A 19432-nucleotide genomic window follows, 5' to 3' on the forward strand; every position below is an offset into this window, starting at 1 on the left:
GGTGTGCCAGACTTCAGCATCTTCACTTCTGATGGATCCGGTGTTCGCAGAAGCCTCTATACCAGGAAGAGGGGACACAGGTGGGATTTTAAGCGTCTTCAAACTCCCACAGTCAGTCCCAATGAAGAGCCACTCACCCTGCCAACTAGTGCTGCGCACCGAGCTGCATGGAAGTACTCCTTCAATGATGCAGTGAACAGACATCCTTCTGGAAGACAAATGGTCATGTGATCGTCACAGAAGGATAACTAACGGTTCGGCACTGGGGCGAGAGTAAGGCGGTGTCTCGCCCCGTCGAGCCACTTAACTGCCCCGCCGATGGCAACAAGCAAGGGCGGAGGCAAAGAAAATTTATTTCAGAAAAGCGCTTTTTGTAGGGAGAATTTGGCCATTCATTTCTCTGTGCACCTGCCAGTGATGAGGTGGAGCTGCCTCCAGAGCGATTCTCATTCCACTGCCGACCGTGAGCGAGGCCTCAGCATCCTTCTCCCTGACTAATTAGAACCCCTTTGAAATCGTTCCGTATGCTAGGCAACGATGCATTCAGGACTTCTTAATTACACAAATGCAGTGCCTTAACAACTATTAGAGCGGGGCGAGGCGACGGATTCTCCGTTTTTGAGTGCAGCTCTTAGTTTGTTGCGGGGTCGGCTGCCCTGGCACTCGCTGCACATGGCAATATATTGCTATCAACTCTACCAACGGTTTGCACGAGGTCGATGGTATGCCCCTAATAAACTGAGTTTGCTTGCTCCCACATCATGCGGGACTAGACACCCGAGGAGCCTTGCTGCATTGGTCTTCGTAGGTCCCCTTCAGTGTCGGTGAAACGTCATACCACTGAGCGCTAGGATTTCACGAATATGGAAGGGCATGCTCTAAGTGGGACATTTGGTTCCTTAGGGACAGGCAGTTTCAAAACATGGCCCCGAACACGCGCCGGAGTGACCCTCCTGCAGAGCGAGCTGAAACAGATGCAGGCGATCGCCTCTGGAATTCCCCCAGGGGTAGACCCTCAAAGGCAGCTCGAACTGCAACGCATGGCAGAAAAACAGAAGGTAGCAGCGGAAAGAGTTTCGGGGTGGCAGAACTTGCTTTGCAACGCAAGACAACGCAGGCTGCTCGAGCGACAATTGCAACAACAGCGAAGGGAGGAAGAACTCCTCAAACAAGACGAGGAAGAAGATAGACGCCGGCGGGAGCTGGAAAAAGTTTTAATTGAGAGAGCTGAGGCTGTGGTCGCGGCAAGAGATGAAAAGATTAGATGCTTCACTCGTGCACAAATGATCGCGGACACGATAGCGGGGCAGAGGGAACAGCTAAGATGGGCAGAGCAAAAGCGTTCCATGGAGAAGATGCGTCAACTGGACTTCCTGAGAGAGCAGCAAGATTTGAACAGGCAACTGGTTGAGAGAGAGCAGCGTGACAAGCAGGAGCAGCAAGCGAAAGCTGTGCAAGCTCAAGCCTTTTTACGGCAACAGATCGACGAGATGGCTCAGCGTAAAAAGGAAGAAAGCGAAAAGCTGGCTGCTGAGGCAGAAGCAACAAAAAGGCAACTCGAGGAGGAGCAGAAGGCAGAGCGCGAAGCGGAGAAAGCAAAGCAAGCTGAGGTCCATTCTACACCTGGATGCTTCCTTCCCAATTCACGCCGGCAGGGGATAACCAAAACAATTTGAGCAATTCACACAGATCAGCATGCTATATGCATTTTACCACGGCGCTGTTGACCTGAGCACTTTAACGCTACTGTGTTTTAGTTGTAACCATGCCAGTCCTGCGTATCTGCCATTGCATTGCTGCAGTCTAAGCGCCTTTACAGAGAACTAGTGAGAGCAAACGAAGAACTTCAAGAACGACGCAAGGCGGCGGACGTCCAGCAGAAAGCCGAAGAAGCTCTCGCCTTCGCTTGCGCCTCAAAGCTCCAGCAGAGAGAAGCAATGATACGGAAGAGAAAGGAAGAACTTAGGGCTTGGGCCTTGGAGAGAAGCGCAAGGCTTACAGCTCAAGGAGCTGCAGCTCTCGCAACTGCTCAGGTAAATGCTTCATCTGGTGTGTTAAGGCGCTGCTTCCGTGGGGCAGAAATGCGGGGAGTGAACGGTATGGCGTATATCCGTTCCCTCATCCCCTCGCTAGGACACCTTCAGCTCCTGATGTGTTTCCAGCTTATTGACGCTCTATTTAGGCAGAAGAAGCCCGTCACCAGGAAATTCAGGTTGCGCGCTTCGAAGCAGATGCGAAACAGGCAGAAGAAGCAGAGCATCTTCGGCGGATGACCATGCAGCTGCAGCTGAAAGAGAGTAGAGACGGCCAGGTTGAAGCAAAGCGAAGGGAAAAGGAAAGGAAGACGCTGGAAGACGCAGCATATGCTGAGTCCCTCAGCAGGGCAGCAGCTGCAGCACAGGAAGACGAAGATCGGAGGCTTCAGGAACAGCGTATGAAGCTTTGGAAAGTGGGGGAAGACCAAAAGCGTCAGGCAAGGGAAAGGCAGCAGCTGAAGAAGCTGCAGAGAGAACAGGCTCTTGAGGAAGAGAGGAGGGAAAACCAAAAAGCGCTTGAGGCCGACTTCATGATGCAACGTTTCGCTGAACAAGGCATTTCAGCAGCAAAAGCAATAGGAGCAGAGTGGCGCATTCTTGAAAAGGCCAAGAACAGATTGTTGCGTCAAAGCAGTTTATATAGGCCTCCAACAAATAAAGATGCTGATAGCGTCACGGCAACTCCTCTATCGCCGACACTTTGCAGGGAACAGAGAACAGTGGAAGCAGGTCATGGCTCCCCCGTTTGATCAAACGACAGGGCTAACATTGAGGCGACTCGTTGTCGACCAGGTGCATGCGTAGGGGTACTTATGGGGCTTCCCTACTCAGAGGCCGCCTCATCCCTGATGCACCTGATCGAGGAAAAAAGGCGTCTCTAGTGCTGACCAAAATGAGACTTTAAATATGCCTAAGAAATTCTAGTGTGATCGATATTCGGATTCAAACTGATTGACCTCCATGGCTGATGGTATGACAGTCCTAATGCGCTTAGTCCCTTTTTGCCCCTCTGCCCTGTTCGATATGACACTGTAACTGGGTACTATGGTTAGGCATGCTTCAAAACAGACCTATACTGTGTATCATCTGGCTTCGTGCATCGACTCCTGTTGGAAGCGACGTTCCATGGGTGACAAATGCCTGTGCTTCACGTGGCTATAACTGATATCGGGCCCATCCAGATGATAATTAGAAGCCGATGCCAGTGATTCCAGTCAGTGGAAGCTTTTAGAATGGCTTTGTTGGGGCAAACAGACGACCTGGCATTGACTCTACTTATTATCATCTGGGTGTCAATGATGTAAAAAATGCCTTCAAATGCATTTAATTCGCAGTGACCAGAGCCTATGGGGACACTGTGCATCTGAATAATGTGTTTGCAGTGTGCCGAGTTCACAAGCTCCCAGCCCCTCACTGTCGCGTGTCGCCCAAAAAAATTGCAACAGACAGAATGCTCTGCCAGTTGGCCTTCTCTTGTCCTACATACCGAAGGATTTCTGGGACCCATCCCCACGATAGTCACCTTCTAGGTGATAAATAGCCATAACGCAGATAGCGCAACTAGCAATTCCATTCCATACTTCCATCCCATAGGGGCACCGACCGCTGTGGGCCATCATTCTAAAGCGCTGGTGTTCGGAAAACAGCGTGTATGTGTGTATCCGTTGGTACAAAGCTGCAAAATGCAATGTGTGCACCTCTAAGGAGGACTCGTAACTGATTTGTCTAGAGGAAGTCTAGAGCTCAGACGACAACAGAGTCAAGGGCTGCCGGCTCGTAAATGTGAAGGTGCTCCGGAAATTAGACAGCCCCACATACACCAGTAAAAGGATGAAAAATTAAGACATACATGTAAATATTTAAGCAAGAGGAGGAAAAACAGGCGTCAGTTTGCGGTTACGCGAGGTGATGGGCCACGCTTGATGACTGGCAGTACAGTGTTCTTAGAACAAGGGGTGAAATATCAGAAGGGACAGTAAACTAAATGAATATGGATCGATCACAACAGTGTTCACCCGCGGAAGCTGCCCCTAGACAAAAAGATACAGCCAAATTGGGTCTGGTTCGCTGCACAGGAATGTACTTTGCAAAAATTCGAAGTGGAATTATTCGAGGGCTCCCGAAAATGTCGATTTGCACATTTTTTCTTCTTATATGTGATGAAACCTATATCTAAGAGTTTGCCTAGGTTTGCACCTACATTTAAGTAGCGCCAGCATCAACAATTCGTTCGTTTCAGTCTAGCCCACATGGGAACTTCACCGGGCTAGCTATTTCCACCATTACCCAGCGGCCCAAGAAAAGCAACTGAACAGGTTTCGTGACAACTCATCCAATGGAGTTGAACACTAATTTCAAGTTGAGTTGACAGCAGCATTTCGAGAAGGATCGGAGAGCAGCACAACAGGGAGACATGGCATGGGGACGGAGCCGACTGAACGTCCCCACTGGTCAACGGAAGCCACCATATATTTGTCAGCGCAACTAGGGGCGTTACTCTTAGAAAACCTGCACAATATCAATGGAATTGAGCATAAAAGATCAAAAGTTCTGGGAATAGGGCCGCAAAAGCCGTACCTCGTTGGAGCATACCACAGCAATGACGGCTCCACAGGTGCTGCCTCATACCTTACAGACGTGGCAGCAGCAACACCAACAGTTACTGCAACTGCTGAGAAGGGACCTTAACAGACTAACCGACAGCAATACGGTGATTCGCTTTCGTGGGGTGAGGGGCATCCTCCGCGTGTACGAAGAGGAAGCTGCGCGAAGAGCGCCGGGGAGTGACCAAGCTACCACAAGTAGCAACAGCCATCAAGGCCTCAGAGGGGATCCTAACTGCTCACCTTGCGCCTTTTCAGGAGTGTTCTTGAGTAATGTTTACGCCCCAGTCTCTGTCTTGTGTGCCGATGAAGCATCAGAGTCTTGCCGGGCAACGGCGTTAGAGCTCGTTCAGTTAGTAGTAAAGAAGTTTCTCTCAAGACGTGAGGTAACACACATATGTATGGGTAGTAAAGATACCGACAATAAGACGTACTCTTGGGGAGGAGACTGCAGGAAGTGCTCCTCAAGTACAACTTTAATCTGTGGTCGTAACTGCGCGGGTGACACCTGCAGCGTCAGCAGTGGCAACTCAGAAGCGGCAAAGCCTCTAGTAGCAGTCATAGCAGAAAGACTAAAAGAGTCCTCTAGAGAAGTGGAAAAAAGCGAAGAGCTCAGATTCACTAACATGCAATTCCTGCAGCACCTATTACAGCACGCCGCAGACCCGCCCGTTTGGAACTGCAGTCGACGCCAGCACAATCAGCAACCCCAGGCAGTATCTCTAAGCGAAAGGGGCTGGAATGCAACAGAATTTGCAGATTGTTTGTTGGCTGGGGTTTCTAGCGCACTCAAAGACAAAAGCCCGTCCAACGCCATCGAGGCATGCCGGCTCCTGTCGGCAATTTCACAAAAGGTGGAAGTATCTGTGTTGCTTCAGGTAAGCGGCTGAATGGTGAATCAGCCTGGCTTTCTTTCTTTCTGGAATCCCCTGTGTGCGTGGTGTAAATCTGAGCTCAGATATGATCCCTAGACTGCAAATCCATATATGCTTGCGCTTCCTCCTCAGAGCTGCAAACAGTTGCTGGATCGCCTCGTTAGTTGCCTTTTCAGACCCCAACGGGCAGTTAGATGGGTAGGTTCGAAATCACATAGTACATTCGAGAACTCACGGTACGCGAGGAAACCCTGACAGTTCTGTTTGAAACCCGTGGTGCCGGTGCTACGGCGACTGGATATGGCTACGTGTGTAAATGCAAACAGACATGAATCGAGATAAAATATCACATAAAATATATTACGAAGAAGCTTAGTGAGCTGCCCACTAAATGACAGCTTCTGTCCGTGATTTTCAGCAAGCGACGGCGGCCTGTGATGCTCTGCTAGGGTCGATTTCCTCTCGTGCGGCAGTTGCCGAAGGTGGTGTTGCTGCTGCTGCAAGCCACCTACGGACAGCTGCTACAGCAATTAGACCCCTGCTGCAGCAGGAAGCTGCAGCGCAGAATAAGTAAGTTTGTCACAAACTCGTGCAAGACAGAGCCACCTTACTGGTTGCCAGGGGATGGAGATAATACTTTCATCATCTGTTTCTATTGGTATTGCTGTCGCAGACTGAGAATGGTGCAAATGCTGAAACGCTTGGTACAAGACATGTCTCCCCGGGTCTTACTGCGAAAGAAAGTGCTCCCTCACATTCTGCAACTGTTCCTGCTTCTGATGGGGGATATAGACCAAGCAGTTTCCCAGGAGGCAGGCGAAGCATTGCATGTAAGGGAGAAGTTGTAGAACGATTGATACTGGAGCCTCTATTAGAGGTTAAAGGAGACCTGTTTATTCCAAAGGCGTATGCTGAAGGTAGGAATTGCTGTAACGTTGCAGAGCGTCGCACCTCGGTGCGTTTTCCTATCCCGGAGAAGAGAACAACATCGACATTGGACGGCAGAACAGACGCGATCGGGAAAACTCAGCAGTGAAGAAGAGGCGTATACAAGCGGCGATACAAGCGGCAGTGAAGATATTGTAGGAGTGAGTGAGCGGCTTTGCGGTGCGCAGTTGCGCAGGCAACCGATGGATTTTGGAACCACACAGCCGACAAAAATACTAGCAAATGTAAAAAGCTGGTTCCCTTCACTTTTACCATAGTAAGCGTAGATCATGTTCGCCAATGCTCCTGCTGCAGGAGCCCAAAGATAAAGTGCCACAGAGAGCACAACTCACTCTCTCAGCCCCTTGCGAAACAGGCGCTGATACCTCCGGAGTTTACAACTCAGTTCAGAACCCTAGGGAGCCGGCGACTGAACTGGCAGGACTGCACTTGAAAGAATTACTGGCTGACGTGAGGCAGCTAGTTGCATCCGCTTGCATCTGAAAGAAGGCTCAAGCCAAGTCTATCTCTACCTACTGCAGTTTGGGAGCTTGTGGCCTTGATAATTAATGGTTATATTTGTATTCCCTTAGGAAACGTGCAAGCTCTTGCTTCTTCCTGTTCCCTTTGCAGCTCTTACCTCGCCTGACAAGTTGGTCTACTGATGAACGACTTGCTTCCCTGAGGGCTCTCGCCGCGCTAATGCCGATTAGCGGGCCTCGCCTGCTGCACGAGCTGCCGCACCTACTGTTGCAGCTTTACGAAACTTGCTCTATTGGAGAAGGAGGACCTCCAGCAAGCCGGCAGGATGAGCAGCAGCAGGCGTCCGCTCTGCTACTGCTTGTCCAACACTCAATTTTAAGGGAAATGAACATTCAAAGCGTTGCAGGAAGTGTCTGTAATGGCGACAGTGTCAACGAGCCGTGGCATCGCGGGGGCCTGCAAGAATTGGGAGCCTGTAGTTCTCTGTGCAACTCTCTCGAAGCCGTCGAGCTTGCACTCCAGTGTACGGGGCAGGTTGCTTTGCTGCTGCCTCCATGTTGCTGGCTTCCCCTGATCGCTGTCCACCTAGGTTTACAAAAAGAAGTTCACCTGTACATACAGGACAAGGAAAGGGCACTGGCGATTGCCGTTGCAGAGAAGACGGAGCGCCAAGTAGAGATGCGTTCAGAGGGTGCTGCTCAAGAGGAGAAAGAGTTTCTGCAGATGTTTCCCGGAGGGTACAAATTTGTAGTTGATACACTCGGGCTGAATGCACCCAAGCATTTCCAAAATCAGCACATGACGGCCCTGGGCGCTGCCCCTGGGAAAACCTCTTCCGCAGTAAAGCATATCTGCTCTTCCGAATCACGAAAACAAGCGCTGCTGCTTCTAGCTCGCCTTTTAAGAGGGCTTAAGAGATATAACAGGAATGAAGGACAGCAGGAGGTTAAGAAACAGCAAGTGCACATGGGGGTTGCGAAGGAGACTCACCGGGGGGTCTACAGTTTAGGCAGAGAAGAGCTCTGGCTGTTAGTCCGAATAATAGAGCAAGTGCAAGGACCTGAATGCGGCACAGATAGCGAAGACAATATGCCCTTTACAGCTGCTCTTCTTTTACAGCTGCTGCATGCGGCTGGCGAGCTATGTCAAATGGAGACGAAGAGCCTCTTTGCAGCTGCATTGCTACAGCAGGTCGACTGTCGAAGTCACCAAGAAATAGCGCGAGAGATGGTGGGGCACATCCGCTGATTCAGTATCAGCTTAGGGTTCACCAGCCCTTGCCGTTTTTCAAACGGCTCTGCCATGCGGTGATTCATGCGACTATTGCATTGTAATGGTTTGCACCCGTGTGGGTCCTCTAATGGCTATCATGCTCTGTCTGGCAGGTGAAAAGTGTTTGCGAATACACTGGTGAACAACCACTGAAGCTGTATCTTGTTTTTCTTGACGACCTCGTTTCCAGCGAACTGCATGATGACTGTCTTGGAGAGGACGGTGCTAGTACACTGTCTCCAAGAATGCAACCAACAGGAAGTTTGCAAGTGCTGTGGAGTAGCAATAATGCGCGAAGGCTGTTGCTGCTCCGAGCCCTCCACGGGGCACAGGAAGCTGCAGATTCCGAGGAGTCTCCAACTGATTTGAACTGCCTAAACATGTGTAACCTTGTAAAAGTACGGAGGTGCAGGGGTCTCTAGGCTCGTGGAAAGCCTTATCTGGAGTTAGGCCCACCTGGAAGATTGGAGGTATCTCATATATGTCGCTGTTTTTGCAGCTTCTACAGAGACAAGGAACCGCGCAGGAAGCTACAGCGCCAATGCGCGGTGATATCCTTGGAGCCTGCCTGGCACTCTTTTCTCTCCGGTTGTTCATACCACTTGCACGGTAAGCCCCCGCATGCGGCTTCGTACAAGTATCTCTGGCGATTTTGTTTTACAGCTTATACTTAGTTGTGGCCGTGCGAAATATGTATCCCATCAGGCCTTATGGGGGCTGGCTGCTGGAGCATCTACTGGTACCCAATCTGCGCTGGCGGCCCGGAGAAGCAAATGCAAAGTTGCGCAAGGTACGCAAAAGACGAAACGTGACTGGCAGTGGCAAGCGCGAAATTCATCGCTATATCAAGCAAAGCACGCACTAGGCAAATCACGGGTGGTGAAATACTCAGGTCGCCCTTCTATGCGTTTCGCAAATAATTCCCACGCTGTCAACAAGCCACATCCCGCCCATTTCCAGACCCCACAAAGAAAATAAAGGGGACTATGAAAACTCACAGGATGAAGGTTTCAATGAAGTGGGAGCAGCCAACCACCTGACAGCAGCCACCGACAGGCGAGACCGGCCTCCAGCAGAACCGCAGGGGTCAAATGACAGCCAAGTGAAAGTTAGGCCGGTCATAGCGGCAGTTTCATTACTTTCCCCTCTGTTGATATCTTGTATGGATGATGACTGGAATGCTGACGTCCGTTCTTTAGCAGTTGGAGTTGTCCGACAGTTGTTTTTGGACCTTCACGTGAGCCTGATGCCCTTGCTGGGTGCAAGGGTATGATTGACAACGATACGCCGACACAGCTGTTGGGTCCCACTTCATTATAAAAAGCCCATATTGGCTTAAGGCCGAAAATAGGACGTCCGCTCCGAGTGCTGTGCTGCATTTTATACTGCATCGAATTACGTAAATGTCACGCCCCCCCCCATATTCTGGCTTGCGTAGGGGGACGAGGAACATCATGCAGCCTTGCAACAACTTGCTGCGGCAACAGCAAACCCTCTACAGCAACGGCTGGATGACGCTCGAGACGACATTCGCCTTGCTGCTACAGTCGCTTTACAGGCAATGCTGGAGCAGCGTCCCTCGATAATTCACCGTTCTGCTGCCATAGAAATTTGCAAAAGTTTGTGCATCTGTTTAGACGACCGGAGCGAACGCCTGTTCACCGCAGCCGAAGCAGCTCTTCTAGCTGGCGCTGTGGATCTAAAACCTATAGTACTCGAGGTACGCACTACGGCCATTTTAGCTACGACAGCCAGAAGCTTTCCAGCTGAGTACTCGCCAAGTGGAGTCCATATCTAGCTACTCTAGGTGAACTACAGTGCAGTGAGAGGTAATGAAGCCGGCATACTTTCTCTGTTGTAGGAACTTCAAGCAACGGAGTCAAGCTGCCTTTACCCTGAAAGGTATAGGCGAATTCGTCAGAAGCTGCAGGAGCTTCCAGAGGTCTAGCTAGTTCAACTGAGTTGCATTCTGAAGATAGACTGAATGTAGACAAAAAGCTGATCTCGACCTGGCACCAGAATCCATGCGCGGGTGGCAATGGTCCTGGCAGCCGAATCCACGCGGGGGTGGCAATGGTCTTCTTAACGGCTGCTCTCCTCACCATCTTGCATCCCTGGGAAGCCTCTTGAATTCCATTCATTTGGGTTGAAGGAGCAAAACCTGTTTTGAGCTTTGGGCTCAGCAGCAAATGCCACGTCTGCAGACCTGTGTTGCTTTGGCCAAAGAATATCTGGATACGCTGTAGGGTGGTGAATGACCCTATGTGAGGGACCCGAGCTGGGTCCGCCTTTGGACACTCCTAGACAATTTGGCTCGAATTAACGGGCACGTACAGCCTTTGTAGTAGCCGAGCAATCGCCAACTCTCACAACAACTGAAGTAGGCAATCTGATTAGGAAATCGACTTAGCATGATTCAGCATACCGAGGTATGTTCTACAGTTGAAAGTATACCAAAACCGGCAAAGGGTTTGAGGAGGATCCTTCATTATAGAAGTTCTTGAAGTTTCATTCACTGCATTCTGAAGACAGACTGCCGAGGAGGTGATCATTCAAGCCCGTGTTGCTCCCTCTCGAGTTTGATGTACATATCCTGCTAAGGTTACCAACTAAGGATGGGAATGAAGCCAAACAAAAACGTTGCGTCTGCGCTGCATATATAGGGCAGTTTCAAAGGCAACCCCTGCAAAACGGGGGATGCACCTTGCCAGGGTTTCAGCGTTAGTTCGGCAAGGGTTTAGGCCCATGGACGCTTTGGAATAGCTGAAGCTGAAGAACCTAAGTGAATTTATTCCTACTAAGGAGAATTCCATTCCTTCACATGACCTCAAGCATAACTATCCTCCTCACCAAAAGCACGCCTGCGTTGACTGAATGATTTGTTGATTTTTTTTTTGTCGGCGCACTTAAGCACGAGAATTGGTTTTTCACGGTGCCTTCGGTTGGTTTCACCATTTTAGTTGCGGATTGCGCTGAACTGTAAATGGGTTCCAGCCTTCCTGCATTGCACGTATGAGATTAGTATTCTTCATTGCGCCGTGGCAGTTGAATTTCTTGACTCTCAAGGTCCAGCAGAACATGCTTAGGTGATTATACAGAGCCAAACCGCAGCCTGGGCCATGCGGATTTTCGAATGAATCTAGTTGGCGAGAACCTTTGACTGCCGTTCACCGACCTCGGAGGTTGTATGCTGGGGGGACGTTGGGGCCCAACTTCTAACACTTATCAAACTCGTCAATTTTGTTCCTCGTCTGTCTCTCACTGAAACCTCTACAAGCCTGCCTCCTGGGTGTTTGCTCCCTCATTTGTTTATTAAGTCTCAAGCTACGTATGTGTCTTTGCAGATACCAGACGGTTGTAATATTGCTTATTCAGGCATATTGACAATGCACAAGGATTCCACTTGCCGCTAGTTGTGGGACCCTGGTAAGGCAGTCGTAGGCTCCATTTGAAGGACACGACGAGCGAAGAAATCCCCAGATACATTGCCACGGGAGCAAAGTAAGGAGAGAGAAGGAGAGCCTGTTAGCACCTGCGGAGCCAAATGCGCATGGAGGCGCTGTCCCAACATGAATTCTGTGCGCATCTGCTAAATGAGCCAAGTCAATACGCAAGCAAACCTTTGTCTACTAAAGAAGCTGAACTTAGCATGTGTAGTCCGTCATATTCGAAAGGAATGCCGGTGACAACTGAAGTTGCAAGCTGAGCACCGAATCGTACCTCAAGGCAGTGGCTCAATTCAGTTTCTGTCATAGCCTCGCCTGTCTGAATCGGCACACATGCAGTATGTTAGGAAAAGGCAAGTCGTATAAATAGCAATGCGCGAAAACCAACAGTTAGGTGGCTTCATGGGGTAAATGCCCATTTGCCCACCGTTGTGAGCAGTTTTGTCAAGGTGTCGGGTGATATCTCGCCTCCGTCCTTGCCTTTACTCAATTGCTTGAATGCATCAAGTACGTCAGAGTATTGAAATGGACGGGAAATTCGTTGGTTGAGGTACAACTCGAGAAAACGTTCAAAAGTGATGTTGCCAGGTTTTGGAGGCGTTTCCACCCCTCCTTTTGATGTGGCAGCTGTGACCTGTCGATGCATGATGCCATGAGTACCACGGCATTCGCTTAAAAGGTTATGCAGATCCAGTTGCGTTGGCGCCTCACCCATAGCACACAGAAGGTTTGGGAGCTCTCTGACTGGCACAGTGCCTCCAAGGCGCCTGCTGCGTGTCGTCCGTTCCCCTTGGCTACGCAATTGAGAGTAGTAGAAGAATTCTTTGGCTGTGCGGTAGAATTTTCCCTGACATGGATATCAGCATATGCCCGCTGTGGCCGACTGACAAGATAATGAACCGTTCACTTCAAAAGTGAGTCTTCAACTTAAGAATATGGATTGCTGCAATGCCGTTATGCTGGTGGAGAGAACATAATGAGGAAATGACGTACAAGACTCTTGCCAGGGATACGAGAAAGAATTGATTCCACTCCTGGTGGGCCTGCAGCGAGACGGAATACATTGAACCAAGCAGATAAAGGAGACTACGATGGACGCCCGGGTTCATACAAACCTGGTCGCTGTATTTGGAGAGCCCTTACCTTTTCGGAACGATCTCTGAACCGCCTCATGGTTCACCCTCCACTGGAGAACCGTGAAGTCGCTTCCCCCGCAGGAGAAAAGCATAGTATGTCCATTGTGGGGAGCTGATGCTGCAACAGCGACGATTTGCCCAGCATGTGCGACTACGCTTACACTCTTGAAGGGATCGCTGCAAGCACAGAAAATGCACTGTAAGTCTACTTGTTGATGCATACACTTCAAGAACGCTGCAAAATATACGCCAGATCCAGTAAAATACCAAATGGCATTTTGACCATTTTAAAAGAAGGCAGAGCTGCATAGAGAGAATGGAGCCAAACTAACCCGTCAAGTGGAAGTTGGAATATGCCTAGGAGTTGCTCCTTACAGGCGCCGAGAAGAACCGGCCTGAAAATCAGACCAGCCGCGCATTTATGCCGCCACAGCTTTAAGCTAAGGAGTAGCAGCGCCCCTGGGTTAATAATTTCAAAAGTAGAACAATGCAACTCTTCGTGGTAGGTGCTACTATGCACTGCGTATGCAGGAGATCCGCTTACCGGAATTTCCCCTCCGCATCTGCAGCGTTGGCCCAATCCTGGACCAAAGCCAACTGAAGCACGCCACCGTTCCCAATTGCAACAGAGGCAGTCTAAGAACAGGTGAATGCAACCAAGCACCATGGCATCTTGGAGGCTCCACTCTGAGGGGCTAGCCGATCAGAATTGTGCGATATGCTGCCCGCAAGGCTGTTTACTGTTAGCAGTAAGTTGGCTGCCTTTGTAGATGAGGCTCACCTTTACACATGCCATCGAATTCGCACTCCAGATTGTTGCTTTTGCTTCTGTTGAATAAATGAGAACTTCAGTGTCAGGCTCACCAGCCTAAAAACGGCCCACTCTTCACTCACGCTGCTAGGGGTCGGCTCATGAGAGAACACCACGAACAGTTTTGTCACAACGGTAGCTGGCGAACGGGGATGTCAGCTGTTTGCTCCTCATTGGACTGGGTACAGTTTTTCTTTACTGGTTTTTCACAGCTCACAGGAGACGGCAGAGCTAAACAGCCAGCTGGTAAGGCGCGTTGCTCAACTATGCGAGACGCCCGCTTGAGAAGACCTAGGAACATTCGGCCATTGCCTGGTCTCCCATTTAGGCACGTACAAGATGTTTCATGGTAGTCCAAATGACCTGCCAACTACGATGCTGTTGCAACAGGAACTCAAATGCCATAGCTTTTACACTGCGTAAAATGGGGGCTTCCATGACTACCCCTCTGAGGAAGCTGCAACGTATCTACTAGGAGGCGACTTACCCGTGTGCTCAAATGAATTGGTGAGATCATACTCGACTAGGCTTCGGTCTTCACCTACGCTGAAGAGGCGGGGGTATCCTTCTCTATAAAGGTGGGGAGATGCTGTCGGGAGGGGATGTTGTGACGGGCGCGATGCAAAAGACTGCGCTGGGCCAACCAAAGCTGCGGCAGTTGGCCCACCGCCAGCAGGTGGCATGCTCGGCAAGGGAGGCTGACCGTTTGAATGGGCGAAAGAAAGACCACAAATTCTTCTATAGTGTGAGCGATGCTTTCCTACAAATAGGGCGTTTGCGCAGCATTCGCGGCATTCTTCGCCAGGCAAAGGCCTTCTACCCCAGGAACTACGTAGTGCCTTAGGCAAACACTGCGAATAAGCAGTGCTTATGCACAGGGACACCCTACAGACTGCTCAGGGCAGGGACACCCTACAGACTGCTCAGGGCAGGGACACCCTTAAGACTGCTCCTTAGCAAATGTTCGCTTTGAGGATGCCTCTAGAGGCGTCAACGTGGAATGTGCTCACCTGCAAATGTCCATTCCTCAGGGAGTTGCGGATTGCCCAAACGACAGTCGAAACTGGAAACACAAGGTCCAGAAGGTCGAGACGGTAGACATCCAGCATTGTGCCTGAAATGCTTTGTTTTCAATACCTCCGTAAAAAAGTCTCGTCTCACCGAAAAAGGCAAACGAGATGGTCCGCGTGGGCGACAGCAAGGTGGGTAGAATTACGGCAAAACGTACACTACAACGGGACAGCACAGAGACATGTGAATTCTGCGAAATAAGAATGGCTCTCGCCAATCGTGGAGCTGCTCTTTAAATCTAAAAGCGTGAGGCGAGTGATCACTAACATGGGTAACTGCGTCTCGGCTTTCCCGTGTGCTAATTAGTTCAGGCATCCAATTAGAGATGTCGCCACCCAACGCTGTTGCAGTAAAATTTTCGGGAATTTTAAATTCGCATATTTTCACTGTCCCGTTGCTAAAGCCAATAGCCAAAAATACTCCTGACGGGCTGAATGCTGCAGCCTGCGGACCCAATCACTTAAGAAGAGGAAGAGAACATTTGTGTCTGGAAACGCAGATATGTGCGTTTGTATCTTAGATGTAAATGCCAACGGAGTGGAGGTGCAAAACAATTGCCGCCGGATTGTGGCTTTACATTTAGTGCATGTCTCACTGTGGGCGATAGTTTATCGAACCAGACATTGCCCAGCAGTGCATGACTGACCGTATTCCAGAATCTTACAAAGCCTGAGGCTCATAACTATAGCATATCTTATTACTGGAGAGTAACAAAGACTCACGTGCAACACAACCCGGCTACGAATGCTGCCACAAACGGGACGAAGATAATATGGGGCACAATGGAATCAATTCAAAAATTTTGCAGAGGTACGTGTTGTACCTGTGACTCCAGCAGCAGCAAGAATTGGCTTGACTGGGTGAACGACAAGAGCTGTTGGTACTGAATCCAATCCCTCAAAAATATTTACGATCCTTCTGTAGAGTAGACAGTTGCGCATGATACATGAATTGTAGACAGGGCTCCTAAGGGGAGGCGAACAGCAACAGAGCCGTCCTTGCAAACTTCGTTGCAACCCACGCTTCCTTCAAAATTGGTTCAGCAGCCGTTGAACCTTCACTTGGAGAAACTTCTATAATCCTAGCCTTAGACGTCGATACCACGAACGCTGGAAGTCGCTGAAGATCTGCCATCCACTGTCGCCTCGCACTTGCTGAGGCCTTCTTTGAAGCGGAAGCGGAGCCTTCCAGGTGTGGACGAGACTGTGCCACTTTCACAAAACAACCATTTTACGGCAAAGTAATTGTGAACGGCAAGTGTAATCTAGTGAGGGACGGCGGAAAAACCGGCTTTCGAGGCGGCCAGTTGAGCAACAGCCAAACCAAGCAATATGATCAACCTCTTCAGACCGCTTGCACTTCCGAACCAGCAAAACGACTGTACAGTAACTAGTTTCAAGTCGATTTCTGCTTAACATACTGGTGTCGGGTGCTGTAGTTTCCACGAATGATAAACACTTTATTTGACCCTGAAATAGCAGCACTAAGAGCATGAAGCATGCCACCTGATGACGAGTGGAAGAGGTCCGAAATTCTAAGCAGACACAAGCTGTTTATGCTACCTGGACGACTGAAGAAGTGTGGGATTTCCTCACAGCATCTAAGTCTTCGAAACAACGAACCAGGCGGAGCTGTGCGTCATAGAAACTGCGCACAAAATCTATCGGATGCTATTGATGCAGGACCGCAGGCCGCTCTGTTAAATGAAGAGGCCACATATTTTCATTGGGCTGTAAACTGCTGCTAGCAGAGCAGAAGGTGTCTCTCTCATTACTTACCACACTGCTCCATCCGAAAACCCCGCAACAATCCACCGGTCGTGAAATGTTTTCAGACAGGTCAAGCATGAGTTGCGTAATCTTAGGATCGAAACTGCCCTGCGCTCATCGGGTCTACTGAGTCTGCAAAGTGGAACGCAGGCCAGCAAGCGCCAAGTTCAACTTTGCCACTAGCGAACTCCCCAAGTGAATGGGTTTCAGGTTCACCACATAGTTTATGAATTCCGTAGGCCAAGTGGCATCGATTGGAACGACTACATATATGGAACTGGGCTAAGAGTACATCGATTGTGCAGTAGACCTTTCAAACGAATCCTCAATATTGTAGGCATACCCGTCAAGAATAAGACTTAAGTTCCACATAACTAGGTCTCCGTCGCTGGTACCTGAAAATGAACCTTTAACACCAGGTGGAGTATGCATCGCGGTGGAGTTTTCTACTGCTTTGTGAACAAAAGGATACTTCAGATGCCAAGTATTTTTGCAGCGAGAGAGGGGAGCTACCAGAGAGAGCTTTTGTAGACCGTGGCACAAACAGCGACGTAGTTATATCTCCTATCTTTTGTTTGAAAGTCTTCGATTGGAGCGCTGGAGAGTAAAAGTGAAAGGAGGAGTCTTCAGCATGCCAATACCAAAACAGGACACGCCTTCTTCCGCTCGTCAGCAGCTCGTTCACGTCCCATTGATTGAACCGAATCTCATGCTGCGCAGGCGCGAAATATCACTATTCAGTCTTAGCGTATGTCATGTGCGTATTCCAAGCAGCTCACTAAACTCTCTGCTTCTGAGAGCATTAAAACAGCGCTACTGGATGTCGACTAGAGGCCGAGTACGAGAACGTCACCTGGATATCTGGTGTGGCTATGACAGCAACTCTCAACGGCGAATTCCTGAATTCCATGAAAAAAGCCTATGCGGTGTATTTTTGTTTCAGCTGGGATGTTTATGGCGAAATTAGCAAGAATCAAGAGTGGGAAGCAGATAGGTAGACCTGCCCGGAGTCTTTCCAGTTCCAGATTGCCACTCCTTGGTAGATGTCTGATGGAACTGCGCTTCCGTTTCTATTTGTAGTGTCGGAATAATCTGCACGCTCAGTTCCTTCCTTTGCTGGGGTATCCAGACACTCGGATGCTTTTTGGGACGGCGCCTTTCCCATGATGTAATTTTCAGGAATGAGGCTCGATAACGTGGCTAGGAGTTTTCCATCTGGGGTAAAGTCAATCGAGGATACCCCTGAACCAAAGAAATGGGCCGGGAAAACTCATATACGTGCATTCCGTTTTGAGATTTCGCGAAGAGAGTGAAACGTCCACTTCAACTCGTTGAGTATTCTGAGGCTGTGGCACTCTGACCGTACCCATCGGGTGAGGGTTGGTATACACTTTTACATGCTTTGCTTGCGTTCGATTCCAAACAATTAGCAAGCTCTCCTGCAAACGACCAAATTGCAGCATTGCAGGCACGTCGCTGTTCTATGACAGAGACCATAAGCCAGGGATTGCATCATCTGTGGCACAGCTCACCGAACACAAGCAATGACGAACATTATTTAGTTCATCGCACCTGCCCCATATCTCCAGTTGCAATCCATTCCTTATCTTCTGAGACTGCGACGGCGGATATACGGTTAGCATGACCGCGCAAAAGCACTTGCCTGCCACCTTGGGACGCTTCTGCTTCTCCACCGTATATATGAAGAACCGCCGTGTTGGAAGCAGGGAACAACACTGCTTGCTCTTCCGTGCTGCTTCTTGTAAGACTATGCACACCATTTCTAACCCCCTTGTCGAAGCCGTAAGCCCAGCAGAGTCCCTATTAAAGAGCAGCACTATACAGCTCTTGCTGAGATCTTCCTCCATCAATACCGTGCATGACGCCATGAAAGCTTAAGCGGGAAACTTACGACTGGAATATCCCCGATATTGTTGCTCTCAGGAGAGCTTCGGGCCGCTGCATCGGAGAGGGTGCCACCATGCGCCGTTGGGTCCTCTTCGCTTTTCTTCCCATCCTGCTGTTGTTCGTACAGTGAGGCCTTCAGGGCCTCTTGGCAGCCAGTGCTCATCGTCCTGACCTAGAGAGAATCCTCTTAAGGTGCCATCCGTCAACCTGTTCACAGCCGGCTGAGCGTCACTCCAGCCAAGTGTAAGTGGTCTCCAACCGGCCGATTCCTAGGCAAGAACTTGTGCAAAGGTAACCAACTAGACCAACTAGAAAGGAGTGAAGTGGTCACCATAAAACGCTGCCAACGATTCGTGGAGCAGCTAAATCAAACTAGAAACTCTACGCAGCGCGTTCAGCAGCCCTTCCAGTGGTACGTCAAATGTAGCGACCAGACCGTGAGAGTTCCAAAATACCTAAATTCTACTATGATATTCGTGACTTCACTTCCCTGGTGTTATTCAAATGCTTCTCAACTCCTGCAACTTGAACCTACCAAGCTAGCCCAGCACGGCTACCGGCCACACAGCTACATTACTAGCTAGAGTCTAACACTGAAAGGCAAGGTGTTTAAATCACACTAGAAGAGATCCCAGTGGACCGAGAGAAATACCTTGTTCATAACTGCGAAAAGGTGCCAAGCGCTTGCCAGCCGTCGGTGTGCCCCACAGGCCCGTATCCGGAGCAGCCAACTACTCTGCTAGGTGAGGGAAACGCCTACTACCAGTCAACGTAGCTCCAAACGACTTGCTTTCCTACTTTCGGTGTTAAACTACGAGGCTTTCAGGACATTAAGAGCACTCTTAAAAGAACGCGATCAACCTGTGGAAGGACTACTCAAGCAGTTCAGAGCTAGCGGGCGTGTAGATGACGGGCTCTCACAACGCGAGTGGGAAACACACGCCCAAGTTCGCAGTTTGAATTGGTTAAGGCCCCCCATTATTGCGCATTTCTTCGCCTCTATAGCTGACGAACTGAAGATCAGTGGGAAAGCCCCAAAGCTCCAAAGCCCCAAGCCCGTCTAGAGATCCCCGGGGTTGTACTGCGCATCATCTT

General features: G+C 49.8%; 4 protein-coding genes across 4 annotated transcripts; 2 read left to right on the forward strand and 2 right to left on the reverse strand.

Moving 5' to 3' along the window:
• Positions 1-863: 863 nt before the first annotated feature.
• On the forward strand, positions 864-2785 carry EMWEY_00006430 (hypothetical protein, conserved; the record flags this gene model as incomplete). The annotated part of the gene is made up of 3 exons (XM_013481625.1): positions 864-1610; positions 1803-2033; positions 2183-2785. The coding sequence occupies 3 exons, from the start codon at positions 864-866 to the stop codon at positions 2783-2785; spliced, it is 1581 nt and encodes a 526-aa protein (XP_013337079.1).
• Positions 2786-4635: 1850 nt separating this feature from the next.
• On the forward strand, positions 4636-9469 carry EMWEY_00006440 (hypothetical protein, conserved; the record flags this gene model as incomplete). Its single annotated transcript, XM_013481626.1, has 11 exons — positions 4636-4991; positions 5154-5517; positions 5647-5750; positions 6188-6344; positions 6456-6602; positions 6757-6912; positions 7075-8154; positions 8310-8594; positions 8696-8805; positions 8902-8986; positions 9089-9469. 11 exons carry the CDS (start codon positions 4636-4638, stop codon positions 9467-9469), a joined length of 3225 nt encoding a protein of 1074 aa, XP_013337080.1.
• Positions 9470-11605: 2136 nt separating this feature from the next.
• EMWEY_00006450 (Flagellar associated protein, related) lies at positions 11606-13890 on the reverse strand (the record flags this gene model as incomplete). Its single annotated transcript, XM_013481627.1, has 8 exons — positions 11606-11782; positions 12070-12489; positions 12636-12685; positions 12786-12955; positions 13111-13173; positions 13323-13414; positions 13560-13646; positions 13807-13890. The coding sequence occupies 8 exons, from the start codon at positions 13888-13890 to the stop codon at positions 11606-11608; spliced, it is 1143 nt and encodes a 380-aa protein (XP_013337081.1).
• A 3512-nt stretch (positions 13891-17402) lies between these two features.
• On the reverse strand, positions 17403-18500 carry EMWEY_00006460 (hypothetical protein, conserved; the record flags this gene model as incomplete). The annotated part of the gene is made up of 3 exons (XM_013481628.1): positions 17403-17671; positions 17796-17868; positions 18342-18500. The coding sequence occupies 3 exons, from the start codon at positions 18498-18500 to the stop codon at positions 17403-17405; spliced, it is 501 nt and encodes a 166-aa protein (XP_013337082.1).
• Between the last annotated feature and the right edge of the window lie 932 nt (positions 18501-19432).

This window comes from Eimeria maxima, genomic scaffold (genome assembly GCF_000499605.1).
Source record: "Eimeria maxima Weybridge genomic scaffold, Emw_scaff37, whole genome shotgun sequence".
Taxonomy (NCBI): Eukaryota; Apicomplexa; class Conoidasida; order Eucoccidiorida; family Eimeriidae; genus Eimeria; species Eimeria maxima.